This window comes from Pteropus alecto, unplaced genomic scaffold (assembly GCF_000325575.1).
Source record: "Pteropus alecto unplaced genomic scaffold, ASM32557v1 scaffold166, whole genome shotgun sequence".
Classification (NCBI taxonomy): Eukaryota; Metazoa; Chordata; class Mammalia; order Chiroptera; family Pteropodidae; genus Pteropus; species Pteropus alecto.
In genome coordinates, this window is record NW_006439757.1 from 4552820 (window position 1) to 4579336 (window position 26517).

Here is a 26517-nt window from a genome sequence, read left to right on the forward strand (position 1 = left end):
AATTAACTATTGAATTTAGCAACATGGCTGCCATTAGTGATCTTGACAGTTTCCATGAAGTGATGGGAGCAAAAGACAAGAGTTATACTTTAGCCAGGCATGCCAGCAGGAAAGACAGAAATTAAGTGGTACACTGTTTTGGAAACTAGAAGATGCATAATACATAGCATCTTAGGACTCTGATTTGTTCATCTTTATAATGTCCCATGAGCCACCCCCTTCCCACACACACAGAGACACTATCTGAGTGAGATAATCATGGATTAAGGGATTGAGGGAATCATAAACTGGGTACTATATGTGTTGTTTTTATTTTGGCATGAGAGCCTGAGTATTAAATAAAGTTTTTGTTTAAATAAACAGATCAGACTAAACTTTAAATCAAAGTCAATGTTTTTCCTTCTTACCAGCAGGTGGGGAGAAAGACCAAATCTACAAAAGACAAAACTAAAGGACTATATTTTATCCTCATATTGGATCTGTTGCCTGTGTTGTTTTTGACCCTCATTGGGTTAAATATTCATTATAAATTTTTCCAGCTTTACTGAGTAATAATTAACAAATAAAAATTATATATGTTTTAAGGTACACAATGTGGTGATTTGATATACATATACATTGAGAAATAATTATCACAATCAAGCTAATTAACACATCTGTCACCTCATATAGTTACCTTTATTGTGTGTGATGATAATACTTAAGACCTACTCTTTCAGCAAACTTCAAATATGCAATACAGTATTATTAACTATGGTCACCTGCTGTGCATTAGATCTCCAGAACTTATTCAACTTATAATTGAAAGTTTGTACCCGCTGACCAACATCTTTCCATGTATCCCATCCCTCACCATGGGCACCTACCATTCTACACTCTGCTTCTATGAGTTCTACTCCTTTAGATTCCACATATAAGTGAGATTATGATGTTTTTTTCTTCATGTGACTGGTTTATTTCACAAAGCATAAAATTCTCCAGGTTTATTTATCTTGTCTCGAATGACAGGATTTCTTTCTTTTTTATGGATGAATAACATTTTATTATAATATCTATTATAATGTTCCATTATATAGCACATTTTCTTTATTCATTCATCGGTCGACAGACACTTAGATTGTTTCCCTGTCTTGGCTATGCTGCAATGAACGCTGGAGTACAGATATCTCTTTGAGATGCTGATTTCATTTCTTTGGGCTATATACCCAGAAATGGGGCTGCTGGATCCATTATAAATATTCATTAATAAATTTTCCATATTAGATAAATAGCTTATGGTTGATGATTTTTTTCAAACATATATGATCTTACCTTGTGATTATTTGACAATTGTAAAGCTGTCTCTTACTAGTAGTTTTGGTCTATAAAATTGAGTAACAATCAGGTTAGATTCTCAAGGGAGAAATCAGTATGTTAAGTTTGAAAATGAGACATCTACCTGACAAGTATAAGCATAGTGGAAATAGAGCCAAAACAGAAGGACTCAAAACAAGAAAGTCAAGATGTAGTTGACTGGCCATGGGTGAAGCAGGCTTAAGAATTTCTGAAGTTGCATATCAATATGCATAGATACATTACAGTTTTTTACCCGCTTCAAATACTTACTTGCATGTTCATTTATAGTCTATTTAAAGAGATCAGAATGAGGTTCATATCTCACAATATTTTGAAAAGTATATTAACTATTAATATCTTAAGCACCGAAATCAGAGATTTTGACTTGAGAACTAGCACTTATCAGCCATGTGAATCTGAGCAAGTTACTCTTTGAAACTAGCTTTGTCTCCATCCATAAAATGAAGATAAGAATAGCATGTAACTCACCAAGTTGTTCTGAGAATTGAACAAGATAATGAAAATGAGAATCTTTGTACAGTGATTGCCCAAAGTAAATGCTCAATAATCATTAATTTTTGTTATTAGTGTATTATTCACCATACAGCAGGCTTTCTTTTAGAGCCTCATCAGTGCCTGTCTTTCCTCAGTTATTTCTCCACCCCATGTAGAGCCTTCACTAGGTAGCAATGATACTCTCATCAGCACCCTCAATAAATTTTCTCCTCTGTCCTTTAATCACAGGTATCATGTTGACTCCGATCCTGTGAATTCATTGACTCGACACACTGTTGAAGAAAAATCACATGGTCATGACAATAAACAAGGTGTGAGAGGCCATGTATGTTCATTGGAGGGCGTTATGCAATAGGATATCCTCGCTAAGATTCAAGAGATTTAAATTTTTTGGTGAGTAAAATAAAGTAAAAACTTTTAATTAAATGTTGCGCCCCGAGTTGTTTTTGGTTTCTAAAGATGAAGACTTTAAATTACCTGGACAACCTGTTCCCCTGCTTTTGGAAAATCAACAAACATACCTTTTAACTATATACATTTAAGAAAAGTTCTTTGTTCTTTACAAAGTTGTGATGACCTGTAGGCTGAAGTTAAATGTTGTGGTTTGATGTAAGGTAGAGTCAGAGCTGGATCTCTGAGTATATTCATTTCATTTCTTTATTCTTATTATTTTTTAGTTGATTTGTTTCTTTGATTTTTGTTGTTGTTTTGTTTGTTTTAAGTTTTGAAGATTGCTTGCAGAAGACGAGGCATGGAAAACAGAGGCAGATTTACCAAAAGACTGAGCATGAGCAGAACTACTTCAAGTCCCAGAAGACATCATAGTGAGGCAAGACTTCCTCTGAGGTTCTTATAGAACCCAACAATTCTCTGCCCCACTTTGGGAACTGCAGTTATGGGAACCTGGGTATGATGCCACATATCCATCAGTCATGGTAACAGGAGGTCTCTTTCAGACAACTTTGATGGTACTTGTTAGCCAGGAGAAGCTAAAACAAGAAAGGAAGAATATGAAGATGTCACACTGGGAGTGTGAGCACCTGTGAGGCTTCCCTTTGAAGACAGGCAGACATAATTGTGGAATACTTGGATACTGAGGTCTTGTAAACATGCTGCAGAGGGCATTGTAAGTCAGGCATCAAATATAAAAGAGATCTAATTTTATATAAATAGACTGGTGAAGACTTCTTCCAACCTCCTTATATTACAAATTAAAAATATGCAACACAAACTCTTCGGGTGTCTTGGCCAAGATTACCCAGGGACAGTGACTTATGCATCAATATTTTAAACTATAGTAAATTATAATAATATAGATTGAAAAAGTGAAATTTTTCTTGGATTAAAAATTAAATATCTTCCCTACCATTCATTCATCCAGAATCCAGAATCAGAACTCCTGATAAAGCCAGGTACAAATTTATTGGAAAACAATATTTCTCCCAAATACATGTCACAGCTATAAAATGCCATAATAGCTCAATTCTTGGAGTGACTACTTATTTCTTACTGATAAATCTTCTTCTCTAAAATTATAGACTATCAGAATTCATATCTGAAATTTCAGTAAGACTAAAACATTATCTGAAGGAATTAAGTCATATGACACAGCAGAGCAGCCTTGATCTACAATCCACGTGCAGAGCTTCAGATGGCAGGTCTCTGGACACAACATTTGACGTTGTAATTCTATTTCCAAGAAAACAGAACCACGAGTCTATTTCACAGTCCAGAACCAAGGTTGACCCTTTCACCCATGACCTTATTTGCTTTGAGCCCATCAAAACACTGCTTTGTTTACATTGCACCTAAACTCCACTCTTGTAAAATCCTATAACTCTTTTCCTTTCTTTGGAGAAGCACACCACAGTTCCTTTGGTGTGCAGTCCCTACATTTTAGTGAGTCAGTAAACCTGACTTAGTTTATTCCTCGTGGTCTTAAGCTGATTGGGCTTGGAAAAGACCATGTCTTATATTTTAAATGTCTCATTTAAGCACACTTAATTATCTGTATATTACCCTATTCCATAAGCAGAATAACAAAGAAATCTAATTGCAAACGAAAGGATGTTCATAGCCTAAAGGTTTCCATGCTATAAACAAAAAAATTCTTGAGACTAAGGAGGGGTTGAAAATCACTCTTTGAAATGAAAAAAAAAAAACAACAAAAAAAACAACAGTTGATTTTCTTTCTATTTATTAAGACTCAGGCTGTGCCTCTTTTAATACAACAGTGATCAAAAAGAAGGATTTTTTTTTTCTTAACATGAGCAAGCAAGTAAGATGACAATAACCACTGTATCACTTAAGAGTTATCGAAAAACTTGAAACACTCATAAAGCTAGAAAACCTCCTTCCAGGTCTTCACTCTTGACTTATGACCTTGTTTTCTGCTTCACTGAGAAGCAGGAAAAAAAAATCACGAGAGAATGTACACAAGCTCCCACCACCTCCACTTCCCACCTTCCTGCAACCGCACCAATATACTGTTACTACCAATGACCTCTCTGCATCTAACAAGAGCTATTCCCTCTGCTTTTGCACTAGATCTCATCTGCTTGAGCCCATGAAAGGACGTTATTCCAGTAATTCTCTTTCTTTTCCCTGGTAGCCAGCCTCGAAGACAGCTCCAAATGATACTCAGCTCCTGGTACCCATGCCAATTTATGTCTCTTTTTACACTGACAGGGATGAACTGTGTGACCAATAGAATATTGCAGAAGTGATGGTGTGTGACTTCAGATGCTAGGTCATAAAAGACAATGACACTCCACTTTCTTGGATTTCTCACTCTGGGAAAGCTGCACCATGCCATGAGAACACTCAAGCAATTCCATGGTGAGGCCCAGGTGAAGAGGAACTCAGGTCTCCCACCAGCAGCTAAAGCCAGCTTGCCAACCACGTGAGTAAAGCTAGGACGTGGAGCCTCTATACCCACCAAATCCTTCCTTCAGATGACTGGAACCTCAGCTGGCATCTGACTGCAACTTCCTGAGATACTCTGAGTGAAGACCCCTACCCGAGATGCTCCTAAATTCTTGACCCACAGAAACTGTGACAGATCATTTGTTTTACAGCAATAGATAATGAAAACATATCCTGTGATGAAAACACTTTAGTTGCTTGCATTTTCCTCAGAAGTCCTCCTGATGGCTCACAAGACCCCTCACAACCTGTTCATTCACTATTGCCTCTCCGACTTCATCTTCCACTGCTCTCCCTTCCACCATGGCAGTTCCAGCTACAGTGACTGACTTCTTTGACTCATGGCCTCCAAACTAGCCATTCCTTCTCCCTGCCTCACCTCTCTCAGGCCCTTTCTCAAATGTCTCCCTCTTGATGAGGCCTTCTTTGACTACCATACATATTACTTATTATCTGGTTGAAAGCTGAGTTGGTGCAGGTATTTTTTGTCAATTTTTAAGGTCTAGGGCAGTGTCCAGTTTATAGTATGTACTCCATAAAGATTTGCTAAATGAATAAACAAATCTTAAGGATGTAAAGATACCCAACTAACAGCACCTTTAAAAGTACCTCAGATGAAGACCTTTTGTAACTCATCCTCACTTTATAAAGCAGCTTCTAAAATTGCTGCTAGTATATGTAGTAACTATATGGATCCTTAGAATCTGCACTTTTTGTTTTATTTTTTCTTTATTATTTTCTCTTAATTATAATTTCTTAGTCTTTATTCCTATTATTTTATCATCTTCTCATTCTACACTGCTACCAAGACTTTATAAAAATTAATATAAATAAATAAAATAAGTAAATAGTGTTATTGTTTTCTTAAACTAAGAATAGATGATTAAAACCATCCTTGGTTACTAATCGATTATTTCTTTCATTGATTATGCCTTTAGTGTTGTATATAAAAGCTCATCATTAAACCCATAGTCACATAGATTTTCTCCTATGCTATCTTCTACAAGTTTTAAGTCTTGTGTTTTACATTTAGGTGTATTATCTTCATTGAGTTAATTGCTGTGAAAAGTGTAGGGTCTGCATGTATTTTCATTTGTCCAGTTGTTCAATCACCATTTGTTGAAAAGACTATCCTTTCTCCACTGAATTGCCTTTGCTTCTTTATAAAAGAACAGTTAATTATATATGTGTGGGTCCATCTATGGGCTCTCTATTCTGTCCAGTTGATCTATGTGTCTATTCTTTCACTAACCCCACATTGTCTTGATTATTGTATTTTATAGTAAGTCTTGAAGTTGAGTAGTGCCATTTCTCTGACTTTTTTCTTCGGTATTGTGTTGTTTCTTCTGGGTCTTTTGCCCTTCCATTTTCCCTTTAAAATCAGTTTGTCAATATTCACCAAGTGCCTCACTAGGACATCAATTGAGATTGCATTGAAGCTACAGTCCAAGTTGGGAAGAAGTGACATCTTAACAATACAATACTGCCTTCTCTCCATGAACATAGAATATCCATTTATTTAGTTCTTTGATTTAATCATAATTTTATAGTTTTCCTTAAATAGATATGTTAGATACAAGTTTCCTCCTATTTAAAAGTAGAGTGTTCCCTATGAAAACTTTCATAAGCCTAAATGGTGTAAAGTGAAAAGTATTCCTCACTTTTGGAAAGTTTGCTTTATGCCACTTCTTTTTTTGAAAGACCTACATTAGCACCTGTTTTCACTTACCAAAAGAAATCTGAACAGGATTTTAGCTTTTACGAAAAAAGCTATTACCATACTAGTGTAGGACTTCTGTAAAAATGGCATAATGCAACTTTCAGAAAATGGGGAATATCTATATTTTGTTAGACTTATACCTAAATATTTCATTTTTTTTAGTGCTGATATAAATGTTATTGTGCTTCGAATTTCAAATTTCATTATTTATTGCTGGAATATAAAAAAACAATTGACTTTTATGTGTTAACTTTGTACCCTGCAGTCTTGCTCTAATTGTTTATTAGTTCCAGGAGTTATTTTTAGCAATTCTTTGGGATTTACTATAAACACAATCATATCATTTGTGATACTAAGACAGTTTTATTACTTTCTTCCCAATCTGCATACTTTTTGTTTCTTTTTCTTGTCTTACTGTATTAGCTAGGACTTCTAGTATTGTGTTGAAAAGCAGTGATGAAGGAAACCATCTTTGTCTTGTTCCTGATCTTAGTTTCTTACCCTTAAATACAATTTGTTTGTAGATTTTTTATAGATGTTCTTTATCAAGTTGAGGAAGTTTCCCTCTATTTCTAATTTGCTGAGCATTTTTATATTGAATGGGTGTTGGATTTTGTCAAATGCTTTTTCTGTATCTATTGATACGATTGCGTGAATTTTTTTTTTTTTTAGCCTACTGATGTGATGGATAGCATTAATTGATTTTTGAGTGTTGAACCAGCCTTGCACACCTAGGATAAATCTCGCTTGGTCATTGTGTACAATTCTTTTTACACTTTGCTGGCTTCTATTTGCTAATATTTTGTTGAGGATTTTGCATCTACATTTCATGAGAGGATATTGGTCTGCAGTTTTCCTTTCCTGTAATATCTTTATTTGGTTTTAGTATTAGGGTAATGAGTTAGAAAGGGTTTCTGTTTCTGCTTTCTGGAAGGGATTATAGATAATTGATATAATTTCTTCTTTAAATGTTTGATAGAATTCACCAGTGAGTTCATCTGGACTTGGTACTTTCTATTTTAGAAGGCTATTAATTATTGATTAAATTTCTTTAGTATAGGCCTTTTCAGATTGTCTTTTCCTCATTCAGTAAGTTTTGGTAGACAGTCTTTCAAGGGATTGGTCCATTTTTCTATAGGTTGTCATATGTGTGAGCACAGAGTTGTTTGTAACATTTTATTTTATTCTTTAACATCCACAGGATTAGTAATTCTTTCATTTTTCATTTCTAATAATACTAATTTGTCTTTTTTTTTTAGTTAGCCTGGCTAAAGATTTGTGAATTTTATTGATCTTTTCAAATAAGTGGCTTTTTTTCCCATTGGTTGCCATTTCCTTGATCTGTACTCTAACTTTTATTATTTTGTTCTTCTGCTTACTTTGGACTTCATTTGCTTTTCTGTTTCTAGTTTCTTAAATGGAAACTCAGATTATTGGTTTTAGAGCTTTCTTCTTTAATATGTCATTCTATGCTATAAATTTTTCTCTAAGCCCTGATTTTACAGCATCTCATAAACTTCATAAGTAGTATTTTCATTTTCATTTATTTTGAAATATATTTTGTTTTGAGAGATCTTCGATCAATGAGTTATTGAGTCATGCGTTTTTAAATTTTCAGTATTTGAAAATTTTTCATTTATCTTTCTGTTATTTCTAGTTTAATTTCATTGTGGTCTGATGTCTATTTTTCTAAGATGTGTTTTATAGCCCAGAAATGTAGTCTATCTTGGCTAATATTCTATGTGAGCTTGAGGAGAATGTTTAGTCACCTGTGGTTGGATGAAATATTATATAACTGTTAATTAGATCCAGATGATGTGATGGTGCTAGTCAGTTCTGCTAAATCCCTACTGATTTTCTGCCTCCTGGATCTGTCAATTACTGATAGAGGGGCACTGAAGACTCCAACTAAAACAGTGGATTTGTGTCTCTCTTTGAGTTTTCAATTGTGTCTGCCTCGTATATTTTGACACTCTGCTGTGAAGTGCATACACAGGATTGTAATATCTTGTTGGAAAGTTAACCTCTTTATCAATATGTAATGCCCCTCTTTACTCATGATGATTTCCTTGTTCTGAGACAAAGTCAGCTTTGCCTGAAATTAAAATAGCTAGTCCAGCTTTCTTTCAATTAGTGTTAACATAGTATATCTTTCTCCATCCTTTTTAATTTTAGTCTTTATAATTAAAGTGGATTTCTTGTAACAACATGTACTTCTATTCTATATTTTATTTACTCTGTCGGTCTCTATCTTTTAATCAGTGTATGTAGACCATTCACATTTAAAGAAATTAATAATAGAGTTGGATTAATATCTTCCATATATGGTTTTCTATTTTTTGCCCTTATTCATTGTTTTCTTTTTCTATTTTTCTGCTTACTCTGGTTTTAATTAATATTTATATGATTTCATTTTCCCTCTTCTCTTAGCATATCAATAATACTTCTTTTAAATTCTTTTTTCCTTTAATTTAGAAATTGTCCTAGAGTTTAGAGTATACATTTACAGCTAATCTTAATTCACTTTCAGTAACACTTTACCTTTTTGCAGGTAGTACAGGTAATTTATAATAGGCTATTCCTAATTCCTTTCTCCTATCTTTTATTTCTGTCACTCATTTTACTTATCCATATGCTATAATCACATAATAAATTGTCGCTATTATTATTTTGAAGTTATCTATTAGATCAACTAAAAATGGAAGTAATCTTTTTCCATTTATTCCTTTATAATGGTCTTCTTTTCTGAAATTTGAATATGATATGCCTACATGTAGAGTTTTTTTTTTCTTTTTTCTTTTAATTTATCCTGTTTGGTGTTCTCTGAGCCTCCTGTTATCTGTCATTAAATTTTGGAAAATTCTCAGCCATTATTACTTCAAATATTTCCTCTGCTCCTTTCTCTCTTTTCTTTCTGGTATTCCCATTACCCATTATGTTATACTTTTTGTTATTTTTCTGTAATTCTTGAAATAGCCTGATTTTTTGTCTTTACATTTAAATTTAGGTTGTTTTTATTGATCTATCTTCAAGCCCACTGATTATTTCTCAGCTATGAAAGGCATTCGTCATTTCTGGGACAGCGTTTTTTGCTTTCTAGCATTTTCTTTTGATTCTCAGAGTTTTCATCTCTCTGCTTATATTACACATCTGTTCTTGCATGTTGTCCACTTTCTCAATACAGCTCTTAGCACATTAATTATAGGTATTTTAAATTCCCAGTCTAATAATTCCAAAATTTCTACCATATTTAAGTCTGGTTCTGATGCTTGATATCGTCAGACTACATTTTTTTCTTGCCTTTTAGCATAACTTTTAACTTTGATGTCAAAAGCCAGACATGATATATTGGATAGTAGGACCTGAGAAACATAGGCCTGTGGTGTGAGGTTTTATGTTTATCTAGCCAGGAGTTTGGCTGTGTTTAATGTCTGCTCTAACTGTAGGGGTCACAGGCTTCAGTTTCTTTTCATGTTCTTTTTGTCTCTTCTTTTGTCTTAGAATTTTCTTAAAAACAACTTAAACTGTTTCTTAGAGCTCTCTCAACTGTAATCCACTGTTATGCTGAAGCACTTTCACTATGATCACCAGGTATTGGGGAATTTTATAAATTTTATTTTTAGTTATTTACAATTCCTGGGCTGTGACCTTCAGAAGAGTTTCTTAACCTTTTTTTTTTTTCTTCCTCTTAAGTGAGACAGAAAAGCTAGAAGGGGCTCTCACATTGTCTAATTGCTCTTCCTCTAGGCCAAACAACACTCTGATAAAGAAGTTTGCCTTGAGGGCTAGCCTTTGTTTCCAGAGAACAGAAGGTGCTGGGTGTATTTCAAAGTAATTGCACTTCCCCTCCCCTTGCCAGAAGCAAAAGAGAGTTTTTCTCTGATCTTCAGTGTGAGAATCTGGTAGGGCTCCTGAGCGTGAATGCTCCCCTAAAACTATATCCTGCTCCCCAAGGTTTTCAATGCTTAATTTAGTCTACATTCAGTCTCCAGCAATCCACCAATTACTGTTTAAGTGCCCTCTACTCCAGTGGCTTCTGCTCCTAGGAAGCTTATAATAAGCTGTGATTCTCTGCATTTACCTATCTCTTCAGTGTTTAGGGAGGTGACTTGTCCTGTGACCTCAATTCTATGGTAGATGTAAGAAGAATTGATTTTCAATTTGTTCAGCTTTTTTCTTATTCTGATGTCAGGAATGACAGCTTCCAAGATCTTCAAATATCAGAGCACAAACCAGAAGTCCTAATAATATTTTATATACTTTATATTTTTTGACCATAATAAAAAGATGAATGAGATACACAGATATTATTATTGACATTTTCCATATAGGGAAACTGAGGTGAAACTAAGCAAGATTGTCTACAGCCATGCTACCCTGAACAAGCCTGATCCCGTCTGATCTCGGAAGCTAAGCAGGGTCAGGCCTGGTTGGTACTTGGATGGGAGACCACCTAGGAAGACCAGGTACTGTAGGCTTAAACACTTAAAAAAAAAAAATGAGGATGGTAAGCTGACAAGATCCTTGCAGTCTGTGACGTCAACCAAAGTTGCCTTGCCTTAAAAAAAAAAAAAAAAATAGAAACTATGCAGGATCTTCCAGTGCCAGCCAAGACTATTCCAATACAGACCTTTATGTTTAGGCATTAGTGTATATTAAACAATTTGAAAGAAAAAAAATGTAGTTTAAGTAGAGGATCATCCATATTTGGGTTGGCTCTGTGGCACAATGTGAAAAGCACTGAACTGGAATATTCTGTAATAAATGCCCTCAAGCCTGACTCAGACTCCAACTCACTTTTTAGATTTTAGAGAATTCACAATGGGTGTTTCGGTTTCTCAGTGTGAATGTGCAGCAAGAACAAACCACATGATCATTGAGGTCTCTCGAAATCAAAAAGTGAAATAATTCTAGGTTGTGTTTAGGTCCTATATTTTTGGCTGAGAGAGTTTGTGTGTGTATCCGTGAGTATGTATGTGAGGAAAGGGGAACTTCAAAATTGTTCTGAACTGCTTAATTAATGCCTTCCCTTAAGTGAAAAGCTTTAGCTTCTTGAATTTTTTAAACGATATGATACTGTCCCCTTTCATCTGCCTGTCACACACTGTAGTTTATGAACGTGAGCAGTGTTTGAAGCAGGACATCCTTCCGGGACACCTCATCTTCGGACAGTCCTGAATGTTCTCTCTTCTAATTCCACAACCGTTACCACCACTGGGTTGTCTCAGTTAAACGTCGCTTCCTCAGAGACACCTTCCTTGAACTCTTAGAGTAGGACAGAACCCAGCACTTCCCCTTTGTGAACTTATTTGTTCATTTCTGTGTTCCTTGCTATGCTGGAACCTACAAGAAAGTATAACTCTGTTATAGGTCACCGCTGCACTCCCAGAGTTAACAATCAGCAGAACTCTGCAGTGACAGAAATGTTCTATAACTTACATACATGGCTATTGAGCACTTGAAAAGTGTCTAGTAGAAGTGAACTACTGAATTTTTAATTCTAATATAAATTTAAATAGCCACATGCACTCAGTGGCTACATATCAGATAGCAAGGAACTAGAGCAATGTTTCTCAAAATCTATGTCAAGATGTCAGGAATCTGCATTTTAATCCATTCCTCTGGGTAATTCTGACCACCAATATAATTTGTCAACTATTGATCTAGAATGTGATTCTCAATCCTGGCTTCACATTAGTAGCACCTGGAGGAGGAGTTAAAAGAAACCGATTCTTGAGCTACACCTCTGGAAATCCTATTTCAATTGGTCTGGTCTGTGGTCCAGGTATCAGTATTTAAAAAAAGAAAACAAGAAACCTCCCCAGATATGTAATGTGCAGTGGAGCTTGAGAAGCCTAGAATATATGTTCTCGTGTGGCACTCGGTACATATTAGATAAATGGTCTGGAGCAATGATTACAAGTGAAATCTTGTGATGTCGCAAGAGATGTTAATGACTTTAGTGGTTCAGATCAATTTCTTGATACTCAGTGGGAAAAAAAAAATCAGCTTTATATAATCTTTTACGATTATGTAAAATTATCCCACCTTTTGTTTTATACATAAATAGTACAAATAATTCCCACTTCTGTAATGTTTGGAGAGAGTGGCAAGCTCACAGTTCCCTGAACAATCACTTCTCCAAATACACAAAAGCCTTTCTAGTTTGCTGGTAGGTTGACAAATGGTCTGAGGACTCTTCATCAGAGCCACAGGAGAGTCACAAGCCCGTACACTCCTGCAGGGCAGCTGAAGGAAAATGTTCTCCAACCTACTACCACAGGCAAGGCCTCTGGTTCCTGATTTCTGGAGCCCTCCCTTCTACCCCCATCAGGTGTGTAGGTCATTTTCCCTGCAGAAAGTAAAGGCTAGCTAGGCTTCCTAAAAGGGCCTAGGGAACGAAGCCTTGGGGCCATGGGCGCAAAAGCCCACTCCTCTGCCCCCACCTTTGTCCCCACCGCCCCCTCCCCGCCCCCACGGCCCGGTGCATACTTAAGTAGCTGTCCCGGCAGGAAGTAAAGTCCGGCCAGGCACCTGACTGCAGGTAACACCAAGCAGGCTCCTCACCAGCAGCGCTGTGTAGGCGGATCGAGCTGCCAGCCCTGACTGCAGTGAGTACAGTGACTCAAAGGAAACCCAAGTAGCTTTGCTGGGGAATGTCTCATGATTTTTCAAAACGTGCTCACAATTAAAAAGAAAAATCAAGGCTCAGAATAAGTATGTTCAAGCACTGCTAATTTTAGCCAAAGACACGGGCAGAGCTTGCCAGGAGATTTCAGGAAATTAACATAAAATTAAAACCGAAAGCTTAGTTGAAGTGGAACAAGCAGTATGGATTAGAACCTAGCAAATATCAACAGGAAGGTCTGCATAGAAATTTAAATTGCTAGGAGAAATTTAGAGCAAACGTATTTACTACTAAATGAAACAAAAGTACTAGAACCAAAAATGAATAAATATAGTTTATAAAATATGGACACAAAAGCAAACATAAAAAGCTAATCTAAAATATATTAAATTAAAGTTTATTTGAATAAAGTAGTTTGAGATCTGTTAACTCGATGGGTTTGGACCAAAAAGAATTGCGAATAATGTGCTGAAGCTATTATTATAAGATATTATTTTTCTTTTCTACAAAAATTTTATTGATTTAGAAAGAGGTAGACTCTTCCTTAAAGATAGTAAGTGTATTGCAGCTCACACTGAAGTTACATCACATGCTTTCTGAAATGTGCCAGAGCTGTATGCAACAAACTTCATTTATATATATGCAGAAAATAACTTAAAGTAAAGTAACACCGATTAATGTTTATTCAGCAGTCAAAATGTAGTTCTTGCCCTCTGATTAGCACTTCAAATTATTCTTTTAATGTAGTGAAATCTGGGAGATTTAGGGCTGTCAGTATTCTTAAATAGAGCCATCTCTTCACTAAAATACTTTGCCACTTTTGAAGGTTATGCATTCTTTAATCAATGTACTTATAAAGGTTTTGTTTCACTTTGCTTATTTTAAGATGGAAAAAATATTGGTTTCTTAGCTAACACCTAATCGTGTGTCTTTTTAGCCCCATGATATCCTTCCCAGCACCTCCTACCCCTGTAACTTATTATAATCCTGATACATTAACAACCCCTACCTGCTTGACCCTAAAGCAATAGTCCATGTAAGCCATTGCAAGACTAAAACTTTCTTTTCACCTAACAGTTAATAGTTATAATAATAACTATTATTATTTTTATTGTAATAGTGTTCTGTGTCAGTGTTTAAATATGCCTCAATGCCTCTTCCTCGACTTCATCCCCATGGATGATGTTGTCTTACCAGCAGTGTTTTTGTTGTTACTGTTTTCGTTTTTTGTTATTGTTTTTTATTTTTGTTTTTTTTTTTTAAGGAAACACATAACAGTTTCAAAGATATTTTTCTTACTAAAATTAATTCAGCCATTTTGAAGTTATCCCTGTTTTCAGTTAAATTATCCATAATAATGCTAAAAAGCATATATTGTAGGTAGTTGTATACTTAATATTCTCTGTAACAACACAAGAAACAGTACATGGAAAAATGAAATACCTTTGAAGTAAATGTTTAACATTGAAAAATAACAAGGAAAAGTGTTTTAAGATGTACTTTATTTAATACATATCTACAAGAAGTTATCACTATAAAATTAAATTTGGAGGAGAAAAAAGACTGGGTTATCCTGTTCTATTCCAGAAGACTTAAATAATGAAGTGGATCAAAAGGTCAATGTGCAAAATCTGAATTTAAGATGGTATTGTGGGAAGACTCTGGTTACCTCCTGTGATAAATGACTCCTTTGTGTAATTTTTTTCTCACGTAGCTTGTACAACTAAAAAGGTGACTTGTATTCAGTAGCCTTTTCCAAATATTATGAAAAATGTCTGGTTCTTGGCTATTTGTGGTTTTAGGTCTTCTCTTCATAGGGAAACTAGAACTTTTAAATCAGCTTAGCAGCGTTGTACAGTAGAACTTCCTGCTATGATGGAAATGTCTCCATCCGCGCGACCCAGTGTGGTAGCTACTCGTTATGTATCATATTGAGCGCTTGAAATGTAGTTAGTGTGGCTAAGGAACAAATTTTTTTTTCTCTTACTTAATTTTAATTAATGTAAATGAAAATTCAGTTATCTATCCATGGCTAGTGGCTACCAGATTACACAGATAGCAGAGTAGCTGCCGCACGTGGTTCTGCCGGCTGGGGCACAGTCTTGTGCAACATACCATGGCTGAACTTGCACTTGAGGGGATTCCTGAAGAGGTTCTTCAAGAATCTAAATCTTGAAGATTTAGGAGATTCGTGAGATCTTTAGATTCTTCTATCTGTCCAGTCTTTTAAAAAGTAGTAAAGATATACGGTTCAATGAAATAATTTAAACTAATACATACTGCGGGGTATTACTGATAAAGAAAAGTGCGTTTACCTCTAGGGGATCCTGAGTGTGTAGTAGCAATGCAACCTAAATGTGCCTGTAAGTTCACGTCAGAATTAATAACAAAAGCTTTTGCTTGTAAGGCACTGATAGTTCTGAAAGTCCTTGCACATGCTCTCTTATTTGATTGTCACAATAAACAGAATCCTAGTCCACAAATCTTTTCATTATACTAGTCAACCTACACAGGAGAATTTCTTTCTTTCTTTTTTTTTATGTTTTTAATGATATATTAAAAATTGTATCCAGATCTTGGAAGAAGTTAGGCTTTCAAGCTCTGAAGACAAAAGTTTTTTTTTTTTAATTGTAAGTTAGTGATCAAAAAAGTTTTTTGATAAAATAAAAAAAAAAAATGAATGAACAGAGTGTGAACATAATACCTAATTTCATAATGTCCTAACTTTATTTGGAAGAAGGGATCCTAGTGTACTTTTGAAAAACTCAAAAAATACCATGTATTAATCACAATTTGTTCACAATTTATTGACCTCTTCTTTGTCTCATTTTTATTTCTTTTATTTCAGAAGCTCTTGAAAAGTACATCGAGTCTAAAGTGAACCAGCTTGCGCTCGGGCAGAACTGGAACCATGAGCAACAATGAAACAGACCTAACCACTGGTTTCATCTCCTCTTCTGTAGCCATCCTTTTGTTTGGCTCAAACTATGTGCCACTTAAAAAATATGATACTGGTGATGGTAATTACTTTTACTTCATTGTTAACCTTAAATTATTTTTAAATATGAAGTTCTCTTTTTGAGTCTTTTAAAAATGATGGCTAAAGTAAATTTTGTTGAACCTGGTGCCAAATGAATAGAGCTTAAAATAATATCATTTGATAATGCCCATGCCAGTTTATCTGAGAGTTAGTTAATACAAGGTAACCTTAATGTTGTTAAGGTTATTTATTTTCTCTATGGATACAATCAGGAAAGCTTTTTAGCCATATCTGCTTTGTTTACAAAAGAAGGAAGTTTGTCCATCCCACTAATAACACTTGTTTTGAAAATACAAATTTTCAACGCAATTGATAGAATAGAGAACAATTTGAGCACAACACAAATTTTTGCTTATGCGCTGTTTTGATTGACAAAACACTAGCTGAACACAGAAAACTGTACCCAGATGGATAGTGATGCATAGTAACATACAAAACGCATGCACACACGCCCCTCACACACCCACCAGCTCCCTGAGCATCACACCCATCCTCGGTTGGTGTTAGAAGCTTCCATCTACCACTTCACAATAACTCACAAGCAACAATAATTCTGGTGCCCACTTCCATAAGCAAACTGCAGGTCTTTTTAAAGTGCTATATTTATTGTAGTATTTGCAAATTTCTTAACCACTTCATCAGTGTAAAACCATACTATTATTTTGATCTGGTTCCTATCTTTTTGTCAAATAGATTGTTGATGAAGTTTTTGTGCTGTGCCATAGCCCCATTTTCCCCATAAGCTCTATGCTTTTTATTGCATGATTTTGCATAGTGCAGTGATTTTTAGGAACGTAATGTCACATTACAGTAGAACTGACTTAATGTGGATTTTGAGGGACGAAGCAACAGTTGCTTTTATCTAGCTGCCAGAGATGGGATTGGAGATGTTATGGTGAACACCTGTTGGGAAGCAGCTGCGTTATCTCCCTCAATTTCTTATGTCTTGATACAGCTTAGACAATAGAATTACACATCTTTTTCCTCCACAGCTTTTCTTTTCCTTTGGAGTCAGGACAGGAATGGAAACTACTAATAGAAGAATAAAAATCATACTAAGGGGCAGAGGACCTGGCCTTTAGGTGTTTCACAATAACTGAGCAAGTCTCATCAGCTATTTTGTTCTCAATTTCTCATTTATAAAATGAAGAACTTGTAAAATGAAGTTCCCTTTTATCTTTATGATCCTACTCTTTTTTGTCTTAGAGGTTAACAGCCTTTTTTTTCCCCTCTCTTCCACAGAAACAGGCAAAAACCTTTAAGTTGTAGTCAGAAGTGCTATCCTGAGTTATAACTGCCTTAGTATTTCTTCCAATGTCAATTTTTTGTTTATTCTTTTAATCCTTAAACCCTTGATGATGCAGAAGCCTCGGAAAGCTACAGATATAACTCACATCACCATGTGATGTGAGGTATATACCACAGAAAGGAGAATGTTCCTGACCTAAAAGACTAATTCTCAGTTTTGTTAATGTCTGTCTCATCACAGACATTCAACTCTGTGTGATGTCTACATGTGACCATAAATGACTATTTTTCTCCTGAAGGTAGCATAAATGATTCCTAAAGGTTTAAATCACTGTTGTGCTATTCTGATGTTTTTGGTGAGGAACAACACTAGGTGTGGCATCTGAATAAAAATATATAGAGATGTGGTCTTGCGAATACTTTTTGGTAGAATATCTTTGATTTGTCTAAAAGGTGGGAAAATGTTAAGCAGTAATGCTCTATGTATAGTGAGCTTTAGAGTCAAACGACCTGGGTTTAAATTCCAATTCTACAAACTGTTAGCTGTTTGGACAAGTTGCTTCATCTCAGATGCATTTTCTCCATGCTTGAATTTGGGATAATTATTATGGGCTGTAATTTAAAAATTATATTAAATGTGCAAAGTGTCTGGCATATAGGCATTCAATAAATTGTGGCCATTCCTATAATACCATCTCACTGATATTTCCTAAAAGCGTTAATTTACTAAGGTCAGTTTGAACCACTGACACCAATGTCTTTCATTTCCAGGCATGTTTCTCCAGTGGGTACTTTGCGCTGCCATATGGTCGGTTGCCTTGGTGGCCAATCTGATATTACGTTGCCCTAAGTTTTGGCCTTTTGCAATGGTTGGGGGCTGCATTTGGGCGACAGGTAATGTATGATATCATTTATCATTTAATACTTTAATCAATGTATACTGTGATCAAAATAACTCTGGTTTAGAATAGAAGGAAATAATATAAACAGTAATTTCGAATAATCCTTAGTCATAGATACTAGAAACTGACAATTTAGTTTCTTTCATTCAGACGTTCCATAAATATTTTTGATGCATTTCTTGACTCTTTCCTCGTAATGATTTCTTTCTTAGTCCCTGATAGAAACGTTTATCAGAAAATATTTCTTAAATAGTAGTCTCTACTAATACCATTTTTAGGACTTGTCTTCACAAGTGGGCAAACACAGACACATTATTTTGAAAGCACTGGCAGAAAAACAAAAGCAAATAAAAATTTTTCTTCTGTTGCCTTATCAATACCTGAAATTATATAACTGAAATTCATTCCTTTGCCTGGTCAATCAGGAATGTTTTAGTTTTTCTTTGTATTAATATAAGTAGGCCTCAAGAGAGCTTTCTTCTCTTTAGCAAAGAGAATTCTAAGTATTAAGGATCTTTAGAGGTAATTTGATTAAAAGCAAGTAAATTTTAAAAAATTAAAAATTTATTGAGTACCCACTCAATTTGAATCTCTGCAGAACAAATGATTTAGTGAAGTTCATGAGTTTGGAGAACAAAAGAGTTAACTTTTAAATTTCTACTAGAATTTAAATTATTATACCTCACTTATACCTTAGTGTGATTGTGTTTATCATATCTAATTGAGATAGGGGAACAGAGTTCAGCTTGGGACTTTCTGAGTTTGAAGTTCCTGGTGTTCCCACAGTGAGGACCTCTGGTTGGAGCTCTCTTATCAGCAGTTTGAAGCATAGCACTAAAACTGTGCCAAAGGTCCAGGCTAGACCTGTATCACTGGGAGCATGTGTCTCTAGTTGATAAATGAAATCATGAAATTAGTCAAGTACCGAAGAAGGATACAGCAAGAAGAGGAATGTGTTCTAGGGAAAGTATTTATTGGGCACCTAAATCTGGAAAGTGTGATGAGAAAGACTAGCCAGAGAAAGAGCTAAAGAGAGGAATAGGAGGGGATCAGGAGATGAGGGCATCGTAGAAGCCAGGAGAGGAAAGCTTTCAAGAGGAGATTGCTGAATTGAGGCCAGAGTGCTGAGGGGCTAAGAACTATAAAAAAAGATACGATTTTGGCCCTGAAGACCCTTAAGAGCACAAAGCAATGAATGCAGGAATCTAGAACACAGGTGAGAGAGTGTGGAAGAGCAAACTCTGGGGTCACAGTGGGCCAAAGATATCTGCCTGTGGCTGATCCTGCCTGGAGTCTAAGAGGATGGTCACTACCAATTTTATCGCTGATGGCTAGTGCAAAAAGTCAGAAGTCAGAGGTCGACGTTAAGGATGAAAAGCATTGGTACAGGTAGGCAAGGAGCTAATTCAACTCTTTTGGTAAGATTTTGCCTTAAGCCTAGTTCTTTTAGCAATCATAATTATAAGTTTAATGCCCCCGAAGTGTGGTTATTTTATTTTTAAAATGAGGACCTCTGCTTTATTAAATGTATCCAAATTCCATAAACTTAAGTTGAAGTTAAAATAAAAATTGATTCAATTTATAATGTATTTTCTATATTGGAAATAACACCTTTCTTCTGTTATGTTACATTCACAGGGAACGTTGCTGTTGTCCCAATTATCAAAACCATTGGTTTAGGCCTTGGACTCTTAATCTGGGGATCACTTAATGCCTTAACTGGCTGGGCAAGTTCAAGGTAACACAAAGTGAACTATTTCAACTAAAATTCTCTGTGCTCATATTCTATATAAGTCAAGTGCTAGGGCTTGGGCTAGCTGAAAGGAATAACACATGATTCTTACACTCTCAGAGAGTACAGCTGGTAAGACATACATATAAAATACGCTACTTTAATTATTATTTACCCTAAGTCCTAAAGAAGTGATCTAGATATTTGATCAAGATATAGTAAAGAATTATTATCTCTAAGGAACCAAAATAGGGAGAGAGAAAGAGAACTGATGTTTATCTTCCTTTTTCATTGAGTGATAATTTATTGGACAGGTTGTATGCATCATTCTTTCCTCATTTTCACAAATACCTAAAGCACTATTTTGTAAGAGAGATGATACACGTAGAGGTTGAGTAACTTGCTGAAGGTCACAGAGCTAATAAGGCAGGATTCAAGCCCAGGTCTTCTGGTTCTAAAGTACATATTCTTCCCTCTAAAGTCTGGGCCAGGGACAGCAAACCAAGGCCCAGGTATAAAGCCATTTTTGTACATAAAGCATTTCTAGAACACAGCCAAACCCATCCACTTAAGTGTTGTCTATGGCTGCTTTTACACTACAGTAGCAGAGTTGAGTATTTACAAGAAAATGTCTGGCCCATAAAGCCTAAAATACTTACTCTCTGCCCCTTTAAGTAAGAATTTGCCAACCTCAGCTCTAGAGCTAGACTGTCAATAGGGCTGTCACAAGCCTTATGTGGCCATTTATATTTAAATTTAAATTAATTAAAATTTGATAAAATTAAGCATTCTTTTCCTCAGTTGTCTTAGCCATGTTGCAAGTGCTCAACAGTCACAGGCTACCCTTACTGCACAGTGCAGTTGTAAAACAGTCCCATCAACTCAAAACGTTCTACGGGACTGTACTGCCCTTGGCCAGCATCAAGTGTAGCATTCAGGAGTCTAGGAAAATGAATAAAAGGGAGGATGTTGCTCTTACCTTACTTTTTGGGCTCCTCTTCCCACTTAAAACACTATAACAACCTCAATAATCGCAAAACCAACTAACCTCCAATACATGCTTTCCTGTCCTTTCCCCATTCCCCACCCTGCTTTTTCCATGTGCTATTTTCTTTTTCTTTTTCTTCTTGCTTTCCTTTTCTCTCGCCCCTGAATGGTTCACAGTGATTGTTGATAATGATCACTGCAATGTCAAGGCATGAAAATAAAAGGAATATAAGGTGATGCTGAAGAGTAGGGGTCTTTAGCCAAGCAGTTATTTGAAAATCTATTTCAAATACTATATAAAATTACAACCAACTAATTGGATTCAATTAGCCACTTAACCTATTTTTCCTTCTTACTTCCTGAGTCTTCATAAGAAAGGGGCACTTACAAGTACTTTTACATATTCTAACTCATTTAATCTTCATAAGAAACCTATAAGAAATGTATAATTATCCCTATTTTAAAGAATGTTTATGGAACATTGAGACACAGTGAAGATGGTTAACGTATTCGAGCCACAGTAAGAGAGGACCTAGGATTTGAACCTAGGAATCTGACCTCGAATTCATGCCCTCAGACACTACGATGAACACATTTTCAACAGTATCGACTTTGGTGTGACTTTCTCAATTTCCAGGTTTGGCTGGTTTGGAATGGATGCAGAAGAAGTATCAAAACCACTGCTAAATTACTTTGGAGCTGGGCTATCAGTTGTGAGGTACACAGCCATTTCTAATAACTCAGCTATCCTCCTACACAGAATACTTTTTAAAAATCCTGATGTGTTTCTATTTTTTAAACCTGTATTTCATACAACTGACTTGATTTTTCCTCAGATTTGTCACTTACATTAGCAGACTTGGCTTTAGAGGACAAAAACTGCCAGCTGTGGGGTCAGGAGCCCAAACTTTAGCTCTTGAAAGCTCTGAGACCCTGGGAAAATCATTTAGCTCCTTTGAAGCTCATTTTTATTTTCTGTAATATTTACTGTGTTATTTAATTCTAATTTATGAGCCTTGCATTATGATTTTCTAAATATTACAGAAAATGAAAATGTTTTGCAAACTGAAAAAATGCTGTCAGTAAATGGGCTGGCTTTCTGATGCCCCAGAAGAGTCATTGGTCCTCTCTTCTTATTACTGTTCACTTTGCCACCCCATTTCCACTTTTCTGTCACCTCAGTCAACTCTTCTTACCCCAGGTGGGTAACCAACTCTTTCACCTATGAAAACACACACTTAATTAAATACCTGTTTTGGGACATATCTGCGTCTAGTTGTGTGCACTATATGAATGAAGGTGAAAATGACTCTGAATCTCTATATGGCAGAGTTCAGTCAATAAAATTCTAACAGAAATTAGGTCACCTAAAATTTAGTTCCCTTTCCTCTTTTGACTTCATTTATACTCTCTGTCAGTGTTTCACATAATGGATAGCACTGCCTGGGATGACTTTAGTACTGTTTTATTCTTCAGGGAAAGAACACTATATTTCTCTTCCTCCTTCAATAATAGCTTTTCCCCAGCCACAGTCAGGAACAATCTCTTTGTCACTGAAATGTTGCCGTAGAGAGTGGCTCCAGGCCGAAATAACATAAATTATTCTAAAATAGCCGATTCCTGACATTTTTGGTTAGAGGCAATTTTATGTATTTTGTACAATCCACACAACATTCTAGCTTTGAACAGCTCTCTCAAAAACAATTTCTTTATACCCAAAAACTGTAATGGTAGCATGCCTTAGTTTTAACAATGATAATTTAAGGCCAATTTACCTAGTTCATCAGGCATTTTCTCCACATTTCTTCTTTCTTTAGAAAGTATACGTTTTCTAAAATTACAAATTATTCGTGTTCCACCACTTCTACCTGTGTGACCTGGGGCAAATCACTTGATTCTCCAAGCCTTAGTTTTTCAACTGGGAATAAAGGAAGGATAATAATTGTACCAGATTTATAAGATATTTTGGGGATTAAATCGAATAAAAGATATTAAGTACTTTGTCTTTGTATAGTGTTAGGCACCTGGCTAATGTTCTGTATGTTGGATAATTTTCATTACAATAATCATTATTTTTATTAATAACTTTTTCATGTTCAATAACTGCTCCCCTTTGGGCATGTGTTTTCCAACTTGGCAGTAAATGAGTCGAAGAATCATGCACAGCTTGGTTTGGAGCTTGGTCTGTGGCTGGGAAACGCAATGATCTCTTTCTTTAATGCATCCCAGCTCCCTTCTATGTTTCTTTACTGAGAAGAGTTTCTGGAACCTTCACTTCATTCTTTTAACTCAGTTAAATCAGTTTATTCTGAAGGGCATTTATTGAACAAGTTTGGAATATAGTTACGTTAGTTGAAGATATTGTTTTTCTCTGTAAAATTAAAATGATTGCTTCTATCGTCTGTAAAATCCAGTTTTTAAAGGATTAGGTAGATCGTTTCTATCTTTACATTTTTCCCATGTGATATCTAGGATGTGAGTCAGCCTCTACAACCAAAACCATTCTAGGTATTTAAAACTGCAGAGGAGATTTAAGCAATTGTTTACAAAGAGTGTTATCGGGCCCAATGGAGCCAAAGGAAGAAGGGGGCGCCACCTTCAGCCCTAAAGCCCACACTCTGGTTGGCAGTGCTGGAACAGTTTGCCTCTGCCCTGAGCGACCCCACCACTGAAATTATTAGAGCCAACACTAGAACAAAATGGCATCCCCCATCCTTATTTCTCATGCATGTGCCATTCACTGGCAAAATCTAGCTGCCAGTCCAGTTTGAGAAAACGTGGTTTTCAGTCTTCTGGGCCCCATGGTTCAGGAGACGATATATATGAGTAGAAGTGGAGCTGACACCAGGAAGCGATATGCAGGACACTCTCATAAATACATGCTTTAATGAAAACCCAGCAGTTGGAGTTTAGAAAAAGGCAGATTTGCTTTTCAATTAAAAAAATTAAAAAAGGCTCTGGAGTTTCCTTTTTTTTTTTTTTTTTTTTTTTGGATTATCCTTGAGTCTGCTCTGTATTTTCTCACTTAACTTACATTCTGTGGAGAATTGTGTTGAGGAAACCCAAATCTTTGTTTCTAGCCATTACTTTTCTTCAGAGCCACAGATCTCTTTATATAGGTGATAGATGACACCCAGGCATCTCCTACTCAATCTGAGGTGAAATGTCACGTGAATGGGGACTCGGATGGGTCAGGCACATGGTCAGCACTCTATAAACTCTAGACTGTTAGTTCCTTCCTCTTAGCCTTCAACAGATCCCAATCAGAACTACTTTTCTTATTTTACTCTTCCCTGCAAATTGGTGCCTCTTCCTGAATTTCATCTCTCCAAAATAGTATTAGCCTCAGCCATACAAATTGCAAGCCTCGGTCATCTTGATTTTTTTTTTTTTTCCTTTTATACACTATCCTATATCGAATCCTGTAAAATTCTTTTTGAATATTTCACAAGTTCTTTCCCTCAGTCCCTTACTAACTACCCACCTGTATACAATTATAACCTCGTATCCAGTTTCCCTAGTTCCATTCTTTTCTTTTGCCAGTATGACTTGCATGTATCTGCTATCAAATTAAGTGGTCATTCTTCTGTTCATGAACCTCTGAAGGCTCCTCATTAGATTTAGAATGAATTTGTCTCCTTAATCTGGCATGTCTTCCACTGTGATAGAGTCAACCTTTCCTAGCACATCTTCCTCCCTGTATGATTGCCCCTCAGTATCAGAGGGAGATTGGCTCCAGGATATCAAAGTTACAGATGCTCAAGCCATAACCCAGACACTTTTCTCAGCCCAAAAGGCCCTTTCCTCCAGCCTCCTTGGCCACCCTTAAATACCAGTTGACATGTTCTATCCTATGCGAAGTTTCTTTACTTTCCTCCTTCCTCATTAGAATGAGTCACATCTAAACTTCTATTGTATTTTGTATTTCATCTATTTTTGAATCTTTCAGGATCTGTTTTGTATTATTCATACAACACTCTTTATCCTTGAACTATGAAATCCTGAAGGACAGGTTCTGCTAATTTCTTTGTACACCATCTCGCCCACCATCACCATTAGACTTTGCTACGCAGTGCTTAACACATAGTAGATGCCTGATCAGTGCTTATTTAATTCACTTGTCAGTGTAAACACATACACACGAGTTTTACTAATAGTAAGATGTGTAGGTTGCAAATCTAGCAAAATTGGAAAGGTTGAAAATATAGAGAAGCATTCTTGGGTATAACATTAATTTTTTTTTTTTTTTTTGAGTTTGCCATGCTATTGACAGCATTCATAGATGCTTTTTATCAAGTTATGTTAAATCTGTAGCCCAGAAGACTTTGTGACCTATTTGGTTTTATGGTCACATACATGAGATAAATCTCCTTACTTTGTCCTAACTTATTGCCACCACACCCATTCTTGATCTAATTGAATTATGATTTATTTTGTGACAAGCCTTAGTCACACAGGCTCAAAACCACTGATTTCTTAGTCTTGATTTCTTTCTCATGTTCAGCACCCCTGTCTCCCATCCTAATTGTGGTTAAGGCGCTCTACTAACATGTTTTGAAATTTTACCATGTGCCAAAAAGTACACTGATAATTTTGTATGAGTTATTATTTCTCATCTCAGCTCTGCAAATTGGGTATATCCACATTTTTTAGATAAAAGTTGAGGCTCAGAGAGGTTAACTGATTTGTTAGAGGGTCATACAGTTGTTTGAAAAAACAATCAATAAGGACTTTTATCTGTATCCTTCAAGAATTCTACCATATCATCCTGTACTGTTATTTAAAAAACACACTGTTTTATACAAAGTAATGGGTTTTCATTGTAACTTTAAGAAGCAAGTGCAAGGTCTAATATTAAGTTTTGCAAGTAACATAAGTGTACATATATATGCACACACATATTTAACTAATTAAGATATAAACATAGAATTAGGTTTTTTACTGTTCATTTTACTGAGTGTTGAGTACTTTGAGGACCTTGAAGGAAATGTAAGATGTGATTTCTATCTTCTATTGAATTGGAAAATCTTTAGAGAAAAAAGATTACATGGACTTGTGGCAAATAGTCAGGATGGTGTGATGACCATTGTCAGTGTTGTGGGAATTCAGAAAGAGGACGATTGGTGAGAAGTGACCTGAGGAGAAGTCCTCCTCTCACATCAGCACTTCAGTTCTTTGGTTTGAATAAGAGATGAACACATAGTATATTCATGTGATTAAGGAACACAAGCAGGAGCAGGTCATTGTGGAAGACTGGGGATGGAGGCGAGCTCGGAGCAGGGACTGGGCAGGGATAGATGTCCATGGGGGGAATTACGCTGAGATGCAGAGAGCAATGAAAATCAAAAGGAAAGTTACATTTCCTATGGAAAGGATTATGGAACCATTCAAGTTTTAAAAGCAAGTTAGAAACTGAACTAAGGAAGCTAACTAGGAAATATTTAATTTTTATATGAAAGACAGCATACCATGCACTATTCCACG

At 35.8% G+C, this 26517-nt stretch overlaps 1 protein-coding gene and 1 non-coding gene across 2 annotated transcripts in view; both read left to right on the top strand.

The window, feature by feature from the left end:
• Window positions 1–10855: 10855 nt before the first annotated feature.
• Window positions 10856–10974, top strand: LOC112483947. Its single transcript, XR_003047829.1, has one exon. It is a non-coding gene; the product is annotated as a 5S ribosomal RNA (ribosomal RNA).
• Window positions 10975–16035: 5061 nt separating this feature from the next.
• Window positions 16036–26517, top strand: part of TMEM144 (transmembrane protein 144) — a 28315-nt gene continuing 17833 nt past the window's right edge. Inside the window, exons 1-4 of the mRNA XM_006917000.1 lie at window positions 16036–16144; window positions 18184–18306; window positions 19953–20052; window positions 21671–21751. Of these exons, the coding sequence (XP_006917062.1) occupies window positions 16036–16144; window positions 18184–18306; window positions 19953–20052; window positions 21671–21751 (413 nt within the window). The remainder of the gene's footprint in view (window positions 16145–18183; window positions 18307–19952; window positions 20053–21670; window positions 21752–26517) is intronic.